Source organism: Trichosurus vulpecula, chromosome 5 (genome assembly GCF_011100635.1).
Source record: "Trichosurus vulpecula isolate mTriVul1 chromosome 5, mTriVul1.pri, whole genome shotgun sequence".
NCBI lineage: Eukaryota > Metazoa > Chordata > Mammalia > Diprotodontia > Phalangeridae > Trichosurus > Trichosurus vulpecula.
The window spans coordinates 175090526-175107189 of record NC_050577.1 but is presented as its reverse complement, the minus strand read 5'-3'; the positions used below and the strand labels follow the sequence as shown (position 1 = coordinate 175107189).

The 16664-nt window shown below is 40.0% G+C and overlaps 1 protein-coding gene across 1 annotated transcript in view; it reads right to left on the bottom strand.

Annotated features, from left to right (window-relative positions):
• The window catches only part of SFMBT2 (Scm like with four mbt domains 2), a 248989-nt gene that overhangs the window by 41192 nt on the left and 191133 nt on the right, over positions 1-16664 (bottom strand). The window contains exons 13-14 of the mRNA XM_036759565.1: positions 12259-12329; positions 10235-10374 (exon numbers count right to left, since the gene is read on the bottom strand). Coding sequence (XP_036615460.1) covers positions 10235-10374; positions 12259-12329 — 211 coding nt within the window. The remainder of the gene's footprint in view (positions 1-10234; positions 10375-12258; positions 12330-16664) is intronic.

Sequence of the window (16664 nt, the reverse complement as noted above, 5' to 3'; positions counted from 1 at the left end):
CAATGACATTATCTTTTAATCTCATTCATATACAGATGAGCACTGGGGAAAACTGACAATGCTTGGAAAAATGTTTCTCCTGGGAAAAGAACAGAATAAAATGTACCAGATGACCGTGGTCTCCTCCTTAGTGAATACACAATTCCCAATGAAGTCAAGAAGAAGTATGAGGTATAAGGACAGATGAGAAAACTAAGTGATAAAGTAAGAGATCAGTTTGAAGAGTAACTTTGTTCACTTTTTTTTTTAACTGGAAGATTCCCTTGCTCTGTGAAAATCCGGGGAACAGTGATATCAGTATCTAATGCAACAACAGGCTTGCTATTAACATTTAATGAATATTAAATTACTCTTACAATTCACATATTTTGGGGCGTTTCTCTTTGTCTCTCTTGAAACTCTCTTTACTTGATCTTTGAGAATGGTTATTAGATGAATTTTATAACTCTTCTCTCCTAGCCAAAATCCTCCCCATCCTTCAAGGAGCATGTGGTAAGCCACCTACTTATGAATACCTGTCCCGATCCCAGCAATCTGCAATGATCTCTTTTTACTCTGATCCTTTATGGTCTTTGTACTTGATACAATGGAATCTCTTGAATTAACAAACATTTATTACATGCCTACTAGGTACTAGGGATACAAAAACAAAAAAAAACCAAAAACATCCTGGCTAGTTTGAGATGTCCGCCACATATCCATTCGGAAATGTCTAATAGGTCATTGGAGATGTGGGACTGAAGGTCGGGAGAGAGACGAGGGCAGAATCTATAGATCTATGAGTCATCTGTACAGAGGTGGGTGCTTATGATAACCAAGGGAGTGTAGAGAAAGAGAGACCAGGAGGAAACTTTGGGAAACACCCAGAGTAGGAGAGAGTATGGTATGGATGATGACCTAACAAAGGAATCTGAGGAGGAGTGGTAAGATAGGCAGGTCTCAAAGATTCAGAGAGAAAAGTAAGCAGGAGAAGAGGCTAGTCCATAGTAACAAGGACAGCTGACCGGATGAGAAGGACAAAGACTGAGAAAAGAGCATCAGATGTGGCCATTAAGAGATCTTTGGTAAATTTAGCGAGAACAGTTTCAGTTAAGGGATGAGTTGGGAAGCCGGACTGCAAAAGGGTGGAGGGATAAGGAAGAGAAGATGAAGTAGAAGCAGTGAGAGCAGGCAGTTTTTTTTTTCAAGAGTTTGGTTGAGAAAGGGACAGGAGGTACTGGATGAAAGCCTGAAGCCACAGTAAAGTATAGTGAAGGCTGAGAGACAAGGACAACCTGAGAACGCTTGAAGACAGGAGAGAAGGAACCAGTGGAAAGAGAGAAGTTGAGGATTCAACAGACATAGAGAAAGCAGGTGATTAAGTCTGTAATCTTATGGATAAAATGGATGGGAAGCTCGACGAGATAAAAGCTCACGTGAAGAGGAGTTGGCTTCGGCAAGGAAAAGGTCCACTTCTTTTTAAGAGGCTACAGGAAAGGCAGAGAGAGTGAGGAGTCATGCCAAGGGGCTTTGACATGCAGAAGAGTAAGGAATTCTAGCTAACGGGCTCAATTTTCTCAGTGATATTAGAAGCAAGGACCTCAGCTGAGAGGATGGGAGTAGGCTTGAGAAGAGGTTTAGATGTTTCTGCAGCAAGGAAGGGAATCAATTAAAGAGGAGTAAAAGGATTGCCTTGCTGCACCGAAGGTCTAAGAGATTAGACAACATAAATGTGAAGTGTACTAGGTCAGCCTGGTTGAATGAGTAGAAGGAGACGAAGTAGATGATGGGAGTGACCCAAGGCTGGGGTTTGGCAAGGGATGTGTATGACAAGAGATCAAAGGATTCAAGAGTAGGTAACATTACAGAATTTAATCGGTTAATTAAAAGGCTGAGATTTGAAAAGGATGTGAAGGTACAGTTAGAGCAGGGGTAATCACCTGAGAGAGGACTGAAAAGTAGAGGAATTGTGGGTCATGATGTGAGTAAAGAATAGGTTTAAGCACGGTGAGGTATAAAGGGTAAGAGAATGCTAAGAAATTGTGATCAGACAGAGAATGTCAGTTATTGATCAAGAAAGAGGAACATTTGTAACTAAACAGTGAAACCTATGGTGAGAACATCCACGAAGAACTGAGAGATTAGGGCACCTTAAAGAATACTAACTAAAGAGTATATCGTCCCCTAACGTAAGAGCAACAGTTGATGCTGACCTCATTGAATAGAAAAGGAGAATGAGCTGAGGGTGGGAAGGCAAGTAGACAAGTGGGACCATAATCTCTATGTAAAGGGTGAAAAATTGCAGTAGAGTAAATTTCAAAGGAGGGGAAGGGGTTGAAGATGTTTACAAAAGGACGGTCTGGAAGCAGAAGTGGGGAAGAAGGAATAGTCTGACTCTTTCTCTGGGACCAGTGAATTGAGGGGTATGAGAGAAGGTACATACAGCCAGTACGAGAGAAAACAACCAAGGCTGCAGCACCATCTGGGAAAAGCCAGGTCTCTAAGGGCAAATAGATCAAAGAGTATAAAAGGAAGGGGTGCAGAATAACAAGATGTTTATTCATTGTGGAATTCCAGAGGTCCCAGTGACAAGAGGAGTGGCATGGGAAGGGTGGAGTTAAGGAGAAGAAGGGTGAAAGATTACAAGGGTAAGAGTGAGAAGGAGGTGACTCCTATATTGGCAGTGATTAAGTAACACCTAGATAAGGAGATAACAGGTGGTGGGACTTCATTAGTCATACAGCAAATCAAGATTTGCATCAAAATTTAGTTCACTGCAAATCTTCTAAATTAACATGCTCTATACATTCACATATAGACTGCACCAGTTATTTAAGATTTGTCTTTTTCCCTCTTGCAATCTTTGTCATCAAAACTTGCTAATCCTTGAAAAAAATTTAAAAAATAACTTGCTAATTCTTCTCTAAAACCGTTATGAGGGGAAGCCAATAAAAACTGCCAAGTATGCAAAGAAGCAGGGCTTCACAGGATGTGATAAATAAAGAAGTATAATGAAGATAGGGAAAACTTAATCTGGAGAAAATATCCTACTGACCCAGAAGTTAAGAAGTAGATACAGTCAGTTATTAAAGGAGGAAGATGCACCTCTGTTCATTAAACCATTTTTGGGGCAGGAATTCGGATTCCTGTGTGTAGAAAATAACACCATTGACAAAGAACCCCCTAACCTGAAGAACGACAAAGGTAGGAGGTTAGCAGGCACTCCATTCAATGCAGAATTCTAGGGCATGGAGACCAAATAAAGCTTCAGTGCAGTGTAACAAGTTGAGATTTCATTGAAGCCTCCAGCTCAAACCTATTTCACATGTCAGTGAAGCAAAGAAGGGTAGCAATAGGCCCAGAATCCTCATTGACAGCATGTCTGCCCCCTCTCTTTCCACTTCAGATGGTGTGGATGGGCAATATTTCAATCCTCTGCTGTGTTGTTGGAAATCATAATCCACTTGACTGGCTTATATTTGTCATACTTATTGGAACCATCTCAAATCCAGAGATAATTACTAGAGGGCAACGTTTTGCAGACTTGCTAATATTCTATTATCCCAAGAAAGCTGGAGAGAAGAACTGTGATGATGGATTGTGATCTCTAACAAATCCTAAGAGTCAGGTTGGTAATGGGCTGAAAGGTGGCTCAATAACGGCTGTACTTAGGAAGGAGGCATTTTTATTCTATTATGTACAGTTGTAATGCCAGGACCTACTGCAGATAAGATATCACTGAAACTCTGGCTTCTAATGTCTCCCACAACCCAGATGATTTATTTTAGCACAGCTTGCATTCTAAAATTGCCACTTAGGGCTGTAAGTAAATCAGTTAATCAACAAGCATTTATGAAGTGTGTGCTGTGTGCCAAGCACTGTGTTAGGTGCTGGGTAATCAAATATGAAGAACGAAAAGCTTTGTTTAAGGAGTTTACATTCTCACAAGTGAGCCAATAAGTAAATATGTAAGTACAGACAGATTAAAATAAAGAGAATAAATACAAAGTGGCTAAATACAATTTAGTTTGGGAGAGAGGGCAGAGAAAAGGGTCATAAATCAGGAAAGGCTTCAAGTAGAAGATAATGCTTGACTTGCATCTTAAAGGAAGAGGTAAGGAGGGAGTTTATTCCAAGCATGGTGGACAGTCAGGACATAGGCCTGGAGGCTAAAGCTGAACCTTTGTGTGGGAGCAACAGAGAGAAAGCCTGTTTAGGCAAATCCCAGCACGTGGGAGGGGGCTTACTCAAGAGGCTGGGAAATTAGTTGTGATCAAGTTACACAGAGCTTAAAAAACTAAACCTATGAATTTCTCTTTTATCCTGGAGGCAACAGAGGATCACCGGAGTTTACTGAGTAGAGGGAAGGGTCATGCTCAGACCTAGGCCCAATATAAGGGATACAGGTGAGAAATAGAGGCAATGCTTTAGTGCTTTCAAAGTACTGGAGATACTGAAGGGGAAGGAGCAGGAGGATGCAAAGACTCAGTATAGGCCAATGGTGGTGACTCAGAGTCCTCCCACCTCAAATTTCTCCTTTTATGATCCTCCCTATTAACCCTCCCCTACACTCACTCATTCTCATTCTCTCTCTCTCTCTCTCTCTCTCTCTCTCTCTCTCTCTCTCTCTCTCTCTCACACACACACACACACACACACACACACACACACACACACAGCCCTACACCTGCAGCATCCAACTGAGTGTGGGCAGCAGGCATACTGAGAAAACCGCACTGCCTTCAGAACCATTCTACTAGTTATTAGCATCTCCTTGTCATAGCAATGATTTCACCCGTTTATGCAATATTACATCTTGTAGCACCTGGCCCCAGCTCTAGCTTGAATGATTACATTTTCATATTCATTCTCTCTCTCTCTCTCTCTCATATTTATTTCTTTCCTCCCTCTCTTAAATGTTCATGAAGGTTGAACTGGTTATGTCTATAATTTTGCATTCCTTGACCATACAGTAATAGGGATAAACCTCTTCCTTTCTCACTCTATTTTCCGGGACTGAGACCCGGATAAATCTTGATATTACTTCTCTCTTCCCTGGCCACACTTTCTTTCATATTCTGTACTCACTGGCCATAGTGAGGGAATTTTAACATTCCTTGTTCCCCATTGCTCCTTCTAGATTTGCCTTCTATGCTTCCTAGAAACACTCCCTTGTCTCCCTCATTCTCAAAAACACTGATTTGGTCCCACACTACTAGTATCATCCTGCATCTTTGTTCCTTTTCATCTAAACCATCTAAGATGGGTGCCTCTGTTTCCTCTCCTTGCACTCTTCTGAAAACAATGCAATTCGGCTTCTAACTTCATCTTTCCAACAAAACTGCTCTCTCCAGTTACCAGGGATCTCTTTAATCTATCAGTCTTGATCCTTGCTGACCTCTTGGCAGTATTTCATACTTTTGATTCCCTTCCTAGGTAGTGTCTCCTCTCTAGGTTTTCATGACAGTGCCTTTTCCTGGTCCCCTTGTCATGCATCTTCATTTCTTGCTGCTTTTCAGTCTCCTTGGCTAGATCTTTATCTATTTCACAAGACGTACCCACTGAGAATGAGTTTCAGCCAAGGCTCTTTTCCAGGCCCTCTTATCTTTTTCCTATATATGAAATCAGTTCCTGATGATCCCAAGATCTAGTCTCTCTCTTGAGCTATAATCAGTCCTACACCATCAACTTGCCTTTTGAACATCTCAAACTGGACATCCCACAGGAATCTCAAATTCAATATGCCCAAAACAGAATTCATGATCTTTCCTCTAAAACCTTCCCTTCTTCCAAAGTTTCCTATTACTACTAAGTACACTGTAATCTTCCCAATCACTAGGCTTGTTAACTGGGGCATCAGCCTTGACTCCTGACTCTTACTCACCCCACAAACCCCAACCTTGGCTTTCCGAGTCCTGTTGTTGAAAGAGTTTCCCCTTCTCTCTTCTGGTAAACCTGATGCAGGCCTTTGTCACTCAAAGCTGGACTACGGCAATAGCATTCTGGTCTGGTTGGTCTTCTTCCCTCAAAAAGGCTCTCCTTGTTCTAATCCATCCTTGATCTAATCCATCACTGACTCCTGGCATCAAAGCTTTACCAAATAGACTTCCCAAATTACTATAAGCACTTGATATGTATACTGAACAAATCTATATACATGCTTGCTATCTATTATAATATGCATCCTTTCCAGTCAAGATTGTTTTATTCTTTGTATTTGTATGCCCAGAGCCTAACACACAGTAGGCATTTAATAACTAACAAAATAAACCTAATTAAATCAGGTCTTCTCTCTTACTCTAAGTTTTACCTTTCCAAATACCACTCCTACGTATACAAACACTGACACCACAGTTATTCTTTTGATTGCTAGGAAATGAAGGGTCATTCAGCATTATCAATTTCCTAGACACATTGATGTCCTTTGCTTTTTACATCACTGTGATTTTTCCTGTATCCATCCTCTCCAAAAAAGCCATCAATTAAGATAAAGAACTTTTTTACAGAGGAAGAGAAAAAAATCCATCCAAACCAATCAATACATCAAAAAAATATTAAACCCAATGCTCCCCACCTGTCCCCCCAACCCACCTCTGCAAATTTTTAAACATGTATTTCTAGTATCATTCACTGCCTAAAGAAAGAGAGATGCTCTGCCTTCTCTTCAATTACCTTTTCAATGTTAAATGTTAAACACACACACATGCACACATACACAGAGGCACTGATGCTAAGGGGAAAAGCATTAGCATAAATATTGGTTTGGCATAACTTATATTTTTCTTACACTTACGGAACTGAAGAGCTTGCAATCCTCCCTGCCTCATGCACTTTGTAAACATCAGCAGAAAACTAGTTCTCTCATCAGCAAACTGTTCAGGCCTGGCTTTGAAATTTGGCCACTGTCACCTATCACATCATGAGCTTTCTGATTAGGAATAACTAACTAGTTTTGACTTTTTTTTTAAAAATCACTTAATAAAAGTCTAACAATCCAAGCATACAACAGGCTTAACCTTAGGCTGCCCTGTTGGCCAACGTACCTGACAGATATCTGAATATCTTATTTCAACAACTGGAAAAGACAATTCACTGAGAAACAGCCCTGAAAAATCCATTAGTTCAACATATTTTCCCAGGCCTTTTCAACACACCCACATACACCCACACACACAGTGTCATAACAAAGATGTGCCTATGGGCACCAAGTAGCAGTAACTTCCTGGAAGGCAGTAACTAGTGAGGCTCTCATTTTAAATTTTTGTTAAAATTCTTCCTTGTGCCTACAATCTGGTATCTTTTTAGCTCGGCTTAATTTCTTCTAAGTTAGTGGTCGCATGGCAAACTATATGGATATTGTTAATCAAGGCATCCTATCACATATCCCGTTTGCTTTCGCACCTAGAAGAGCTAATGGTTAGGGACAGCACTGAGCAATGGAATCTACTTTCCACCTCAGCAGGGCAGAACCTCAGCCTGCCAACTTGCACGATACAACAGAATAAACATTTTCCATTCATCTTCCCTGATAAATTACTTTAAGGGAGTAAAACAGGAAAAAAAATTGTTTCATTTTGCTGCTGCCCCACCTCGTGTGTTGAAGTTTAATTTTTTGTGCTCCTGAGACAAATTAACTACAAAAGGCTCACTATTCAGGAGTTGTCACCAATGAAGAAAGGGACATTGTCCCTCTGCTTAAGGGAGAATTCTGATATTTAGGGGAACAACAAAAGAACAACTGTAAGAAAAGTCCAGACATTGATCTGTAATTTCCATTAATCAATCTAGCTCCACATGAAACATGCTCATCTGGAAAAAGGCAGGAAAACAAAGAATCATAGAGTTGGAAGTGATTTTTAAAAGGTTATCTAGCCAACTCTATACCTGCACAGTGGATAAGAGCGCCAGCCCTGGAATCAGGAAGCCCTGAGTTCAAATGTGACCTCAGATACTTACTAGCTGCATGACCCTGGGCAAGTCACTTAATCCTGTTTGCCTCAGTTTCTTTAGCTGTAAAATGAGCTGGAGAATGAAATGGCAAAGTGAAATGATTCCAGAAAGAAACAAAGAATAAAAATGATCTGAGGAGGCTAAGGGATAGAGTGCTGTTGGAAGACTGGAAGGTAGAAAAACAGGATAAAGAGGAGAAAGACAAAAAGGAGCACTGAACACTTAAACTGATGGGAGATGGATAGAAGAAGCAGTTCATAATACCCCAAGGAGAAGAGGAGTTAAAGGAATAAGACAGGAATAGTGGGGTTGGTGGCTCCCGGGAGAGAAGGGGTACTGAGGCTGCCATTTGTCAACATAACATTAATAACAATGAGGTTGGTCTGTTGTCTCCTAATAATGTATCTAGGAGGCAACCAAGAGCTTCCCAAACCTGATGGCCATCACTTACCTCTGCTCCTTCAGAGGGTGACAACTTATATTGTGTGAAGCTGAGAATTAGGAACCTTGAGGAAGACACTGGGCACTGTGTGGTTTTCATGACTGTTTCTAATCAAAGTCAAGGACTTCAAAAAAGAAAACAGAACTTGTGAAGCGAATAGCTGATGAAAGAAAGTGATAAATGGCCAAGAATGAGACTTGGATGAGACTTGGATTTCTGAATCATGGGGCCTAAAAAACAGAGACAATATCTCAGGGCCGGGGATGAAATATGACTGACCAGGATTGGTTAAAAAAATGCACTGTCTGGAGTCTTGAAAATCAAAAGGCTTTAGGCAAAGACAAAAGGGAAATACACAGAGCCTACATACAGCCACCAGGCTAGATACCTAAAGACTTGTTATAATGTGGAAAGAATGGTAGTAGACATGACTAAGCTATCCAAGAAAGGATTATAGATTTTGAGCCAGAAGTTACCTTTGAGATCATCAAGTTTAACCTTCTCATTTTACAGATAAGGAAACTGAGGCAAACAGAGGTTTAAGTGCCTTACCCAGGGTCACAGTGTTAGTAAGTGCCAGAGGTGAAACTGGAACCCAGGGCTTCCTGACACCGAGTCAACTGCTTTTCTCCACTACACCACATGACCTCAGATACCCAATCCTATGCCCTAAGAATAGAGCCTCAGTTATCTAACACAAATGCATCAAATATAGGTAACAGACAAGGTGAATTAGAAATTTTAATGCAAGCAGGCACATCTGAACTCAGAGATTATCACTGAGACTCAGTGGGAAGAGACCTATGACTGAAGTAAGTCTCAGGGCATATCTTCTTTGAAAGGAAGGAACAAGGCTGGGTGAGGGATGGATGGATAGGGAGAAATGAGTATTATCATAGAAAATACCTTATCTTCGAGGAACAAGGGAGGGAGAAACAGGAAAATATACTACAGAACAACAGGACAGAAGGAAGAGATAGATGAGTTCAGAAAACCTATCAAGACGGATATGAAAACATGACAGAGTAAGGGCAGCCTTCAATCCTCTGGCCGTGTTACGGGCATTCTGCTGAAAGCAGAACAACCGTTCATTTCTTGGCTTGACCATCATAGTTATATCCTTCCAGAAAGGTAAAGAAGCTGATTAGGGGATGCTATTGTGCCCCTGAGTCTGACCCAAGTCAACACCAGCATAATTAAGACGAATTATTTATCAACAATGTCATCTTCTAATAGAAAGGAATCCAATGGAATAAGATGTTTTCCTATTGATAGTGTATGTGACATGATATGATAGACATAAAATATCTAAAGTGTTTCTCAACAGTGTGTTCCCTGTGTCCCAAGTGATGTATAGTCATGGAGCCTTGGTGGAGCAGGGAAGGAAACAGCCGGGGAATGACCAGTCCGGTGTGCTTAGATCTGGAATGGAGCAGCTTCCCTGGGACTAAAAACATCAGGTACCCAATAGAGTGGCGGGGAGGGAGGAGAGGAGACTGTCTAAGAAACAGTCAGGAAAAGCAACAGGTTTTGTAAATAACCACTGCATCTTCAAAGCAAAGGAGTTTTTACACAAGCATGCTTTTAGAAGAACATGAACTGCTCATAAGCCTTTGCGGCTACATTTGTAATCACTGATGATGAATTATAGACTACTAATTTTCAAAAATGAAAGCAAACACTGTGTGTGTGTGTGTGTGTGTGTGTGTGTGCGCACGCGCACATGCGCATGCATGTGTGTATCAATAACTGGGACTATTACTGTATTTCCCCAGGGTTTTCTCCCCAAGTTCCATCAATAGTATCAAAATGATTTTATCAATATACTAAAATAAATAACCCGTAATCACGAAAACATGATACCTCTTTAAGAACCAGCACGCATTTGCCAGGTCCGACAGATTGAGGTAGCTCTGCGATTCTTCCTTTGTTCAGGTAGGGGCCTGAGAAACACCGGTGGTTGATGAAAAGCTGAGGGCAGCAGTATTTTCCATTGACGGTACCTGAATGAAAAAATCAACATGGCTTCTAACTGAGGATCACAATTTTTGTGCATCAGGGAACAACCAGAAATCTGTGTGGATTCACTGAGCTGGCAAAGTTCCCTGAAGAAGTCATCAGACATCCTGACTGATAGGGAATCCAGAGTGAAAAAGGGAACAGGTCTCAAAAAGGAATGTTTACTCCTAGAGAGCTTTAAAGAAGGCAGGGCAGAAATCAAGCTGCATGGATCCCGGTCAAAATCTTGTGGAACAACTTGAAAAATATCCAGGTACAGAGTTGTAAGTTTTAGAGAAAATGTCTTCCTATAAATGCAGTTATGATTCTCATAGTGCAGAGAGAGATGAACTTGAAATCAGAAGGATCTGAGCTAAAACTCTGGCTCACACATTTACTATTTATGTGACCCTGGTCCCCTAACCTCTCTCAGCCTCTGTTTACTCATCTGAAAAATGGAGGTGATAATTGAATCTACCTCTCTGTGTTATTCTCAAAGATAGTATATTTATTCTCAAAGACAGTATATGTAAATATATCATCAAGTAAGATAATATATGTAATACATTTTGTAAACCCTTAATGCACTATATAAATACTAATTACTGTTACTGTTGTTATTATTAAAAGACAGGGACAAGTCACTTAATACTTCCTGTGCCATGAGCTGGAATTTAAAATAAAAACAAATTCTAAATCTAAAAGCTGTAAATCCCTGGAAGAATGCCAATGGGTAAAATTTATTTTCTGGGTAATTATAAATGACAGTATTTTTTGATGTGTGTGTATGGCAGCAAAAAGTAATAGCTCATTAGGTAAGTTTACTGCTTGTCTCCAACAAGCTTTTATAATTCACAGATAAAATTAAGTTATTAGCTAAAGCCTGGCTGAAGAGACTCAAATCAACTCTAAATTCTGAATAACACCGATGTTTCAGTTCAAATAATTTTCAGTTGGCACGGGAAGTGTTAATGGATTTCAGGAAGGCTTGTTCTCATGAAGAATTCAACAAAGGACACAAAAGGTGGAGGGTATAAATGTTATTTTCCTGCATCTAGGAAAATGGGAGTAAAAGAACAATTATAGACTATAAAAAAGTAGCTGACATGGTTGTTTGAACCATTCTTTAGACTGAATTCTACACAACTGGTAAGATTATTAAGCCGGCTTTTGCATTTACATGAAAATTCTTCAGTAGGATTAACCCTACCAAGACCTTTACAGAAAAATAATTTTAGTCAGTCTGCCCATAAAATTATGCTTTTTAATGCAAAGATAGCTTCAGATAAAGACATCCTTTCAACGTCTTGTAGCTTTTAAACTTAGGATCTTACACTTTAAGATTTCTAAGTTTCTGAACCTCAGAGAATTCAAAGCTGATCTTCCATTTACACAGAAAACAGTGTTCCTTAACCAAATATTACCTAATATACAACCAACACTATTATTTTTGCAGATCAACAAAGGGTAACATACAGTAACATTTTCAGAAAATAAAGTGAGATTTCAAAAAAACTCATTTTTCTTCCAAAAATAAACACCACCTCCACCCCCACACCCATGAAACCTATTGCCAATTCTCAAACACAGTCAAGTTGAAGGAATAATAAAAATAAATCAATCCAATAATCAAAGATTTTATCATACTCTGGTAAAAATGTATAAATAGACAAAAATTAACACAGCTACTGACCAGAAGGTGATAGAAAAAGGGGAAAGGTATCATTTAACCATAGAGGAAACAAGGGAAAAAATATCCCGGTAATCTCTGAAGAAAAAGAACCAGGTGTAAAGATGAGTAAGACACTAGGATCTACCTAAAAACTCTACCTGTTACCCAGGGCATCAAGGAAGAGGACAGCAGCTAGGCCCAGTCTGGTTTAACTCACCTGTTGTGTCTGGCTGAGGAAATGAACAAAGATCATGAGGTATTTTCTCAACAGGCACTGTGGATGGCAATCTGTTAATAAAGAACAGAACACAATAAAACCAAACAAATCGTGCTTAAATAGGAGAACCATGCCTTCCTATTACCTGTTCACACTGTTTTGAGGAAGTCTAGTGTCCTAGAAAGAATACTGGCCTTGGAGTTGGATGAGACCTAACTTCAAATCTTGCCAATCAGTCCTTACTAGTGGCATCCCCATGAGGCAGTCACCTAACCCGAATCTGTTTCCTCCTCTGTAAAATGGGAATACCTGCAGAACCTACCTGAGGATCACATGAGGTAACGCACATTTTGTAAGCCTAAAGTGCCATATAATTGCCAACTATGATTATTAATTTACTGCATGAGATTAAGAGAGAAACCTTGAGACAGAAGCCTGTGGCCACCCTAGTGATAACAAGAAGGGATGTTTGCATCTTGGAGCAGTGTGAGTAATAATTTCTGAAAAGTTAAATTTAGAGGAGTTGTTCACCGTCAACGTTAATCCACAAACCATCCTGCAGTAATAAAAGGGGCCTGTCATCTGCATGCTCTCGTTTGCTACCATAAGATTTACCACAATAAGTTGGAAATGCTGTGTTGCTTCTGATAAGACACTAATTATGTCAAGTCTATTTTACATTAAGTAAAACACTGACTGATTCAAGTCCAAATAGAAGCCATAGATATTGTCACTCATTAATGTCAGTGTTGTAAGAGCTGTAGTGGGTAGAATATGCCCCAGAATCAGAAAGACATGGGTTCAGTCGATTAGTAAACGTTTATTAAGTGCTTACTGAGCGCCAGGCACTGTGCTAAGTGCTGGGAATACAAAAAAAAGACAAGACAGTCCCTGCCCTCGTAGTGGTTATAATCTAATGAGGGAGGCAGCATGAAAACAAATATATACAAAGCCAACTATATAAATAATTATATAAATAGATAAATAGGAAGTAAAATAAAAGGAAAAGCATTTGAGTTAAGAGAGGTTGGGGAAGGTTTCTTGTAGGAGGTACGATTTTAGTTGGGATATAAAGGAAGCCAGGGAGGTCAGGAGGTAGAAGCTGAGGAGGGACAGGATTCCAGGCATGGGGGAAAACCAAAGAGAATGCTCGAAGCTAAGAGAGGGAGTGAATTGTTTGTACAACAGCCAGGAGACTAGAGTGATTGAATTGAAGAGTATAGGTTGGGGAATAAGGTGCAAGATGACTGGAAAGGCAGGTGGGGGCTAGATTATAAAGGGCTTTGAGAGCCAAGCAGGGTATTTAGTATTTGTTCCTGGAGGCAATAGGGAACCACTGGAGTTATTGAGTTGGGGGTGGGTTGGGGAGCGTGTGTGACGTGGTTGGATCTGTGCTTCAGGAAAATCACTTTAGCAGCTGAATGAAAGATGTACTGGAGTGGGGAGAGAGCTGAGGAAGGGAGACCCCCCCCCCCCATCAGGCTACCGCAATAGCCCAGCATTCAGGCCTAGATTCTCAAAGACACAGACAGGCTGTGTGACTTCTGAGAACTCAAGGGGTAACTCTTATAAACCGAAGAACAGTAGTTGCTGATCTGCAGTGATAGAGGGAGCTTCCTAAATGGGAATTTCCCATACCAAGCGAAATCAAAGGTCAAGTAAAAAAGAAAGAAAAGCCACACTTGTAGAACACTTGGAAGTACCCTGTGGACTGGTCAAGTATCATTCCTTAAGAACCACTTCCATACATGGAAGATGAAAACTTGGGGAACATGTTTTGGCGGTGGTGTTTTTTGGTTAAAGGCTATTCATGCACTTAAGTAAAATAAATGGCAGGATATAATTGCATAAAACTGAGTATTTTCAAAGTACTTCACCGGGCAATTTTTTCTTTTACTAGCTTTGCAGGAACATTGAGTCCTAAATGTGGGAAAACTATTTAATATCTCTTCACATCAATTCCCTCCAAAGTAGAGAGGGGATGGCAAAACTAATCTGTTTTACTAGGCTTAGTAAAAATAACTAATCAATAATACTGTAAAATCTATCATGGAACATAATGTTATGAAACTGCTTTAAAACTAGGACATAAAGACGCAGATTGGGTATGTGATCATGTTTCACATACTTCAATTACAATTGTTCAATGGCTTATTAGAAACTTCTACGGAAAATTTTGCTAGCACAGGAATAGTCCCTTTACCTTCTGATCCCAAATATCTTAATAACTATCAAGAAAAAAAGGCCATCAAGGTCAGGCTTCTCCCTCATTCGGAACACTTTCCTTATACAGGGTGTCCCAAAAATTTTACTGCAGTTTGAAGCTTTAGTTGCTTAAAATGAAAGTAAACAAATATTCCCGCCATTAGATTATAAGCTTTTTGAGGCCAAAGGCTATCTTTCACCTGTTTTTGTATCCCCAAAATTTCTCACAGGGCTTGGTACAAAGTAGGCACTTAATAAATATTGATTGATTGGTTGAAATAGTTTTAAAGCATATGTATACTCCCCTGCCCCCTTTTATGGGACCAGAGTCATTTCATCAGTGTGGGAGACCTGGCTGATGTTGAAGGTCCCTCCCACAGATAAATACTGGCAATGCACCTGTAACTTACAGCCTTAGAGTTGGCTGGGGCACTACAGCTAGAATGTTTCAGAGGCAAACCTTGAACCCAGATCCTCTTAAGTCAGAGGCCAGTCCTTTATCTGCCAGGTCATAATGCTTGTCATGCCACCCCATTATTCATAAAAAGAATTCTGATACCAGAGGCCAAGTTTACTCTATTCGAACCAATTGCTGCAAATCATCTCTCCTGTGCTTTTTCTTTGGGAACTGCTATCTTGCACAGAACTGATGTTTTAAAAATACATGAGATTTTACTTGGAAAAATAAATGAAACAATGAGAGGAAAAGAAACTGCAAGGCCTGATTTGAAATATGACCTGGTGAGTGAACAAATGTACTTTTGGCCTCTCTCAATAAGCCCATAATGTAAAGCATATTGTTTCCATTGTTTTGACCTTTTCCCCCTTCAGATTTCATAAAATACTTTGTTCCAGCTCTCTAATGCAAAACTCTCTAATGCATTTATTACAGATTACTTTGTACCACAGCTGTATCCCATAGGCCTCTAATGAACTGTAAGACCCATGAGGACAGGAGCCATCATGTCTTGCCTAAGCTTTGTACCTCTCTCCGCACCTACATTATTATACACACATGAGGCATTTCATATTCATTTAACTGAGTTCTGGGAAAAGAAAACCTTAAATTATTAGAAGAACATGGCAGGGCTTGCTTTCAGCTGACGATTTCAAGAAATTCAACTCGACAGATGTTCACAACAACTACTCTGTACAAAGCATCATGCTAGGGACCAGAGGATGTGTCATTCAGAAATCACAGTCCTTGTGCTCAGAGTTTGAAATTATTATTATATTATTTTTTTAAATTATTCAGTATTACTTACTCAGTATACAGAGACATTTAGCAAGCAAAAGATATAATATGGGGGCTCTGCCAGGCATCCAGCCTTCTTTAGTATAATCCATATATACTTTGATGGCTGATTTTAAAAGTTATCAGATTGTAAGCTTTTTGAACAAAACAAAGAAAAGACCGAGAAGCTTGATTATGGGAAGTATAGGAAGCAAGGACAATACTGTAATGACTCTGAGAGTGTGAGACAGATGTTGGTTTTTCTGTCATGGTCAAGTAACTGTTACTTATGCTCAAACTGAAGTCTTATCTCCCTTCTGTAATAGGAGCTGAAAAAGCCTTAAATGATGCACTTGTGTGCTCCAGGTTATCAGAGAGAATGAAGTGATCCTATAAAGAAGGATGAAAAGGAGCTTTGAGTCTGGAGACAGGAAAAAAAAAAACTCAAAAGGCAAAAGCAAATTTTGAACTCTTTCAGGAAGTAAGAAGAGAAAGACAGAGGAGAAAGAAGGAAGAACACCAAGTATCTGGAGCTAAATAAAAGATAGGAGGTTTCTCTGAAGGGCAGGGAGCTAGATACTCTGAGGAGGAAGTGGCTGCCCATGTTCCAAAGAATGATGAGGGGGAAGAGGTCCAAGTCCGTATCACCCAGTAAAGGTCAGAGGAAGAAGAGATGAGTTATGTATGAAGATCTGCTGCAACAGGAAGGAGCTCCACTGTCTTCTCAGGTCATGGATTCAGGAAGCGACCAGGAACGTTCCAAGCATCATCAGACTTACTGACAGCTACCCACTTTGAATGATTCATGATAATGCCAGACACTAGAAGAATTCTAAAGATTATGAAGCCTTAGGCAAGAAACCAAAGACCTTAGGAACGAGGATAGAGTTTTCCCCCCAGTCGCTACTGGCAAAGACATCACAAGAGAATGGTGGATTTGGAAAGTGGTACCTGATAAACGGATTTG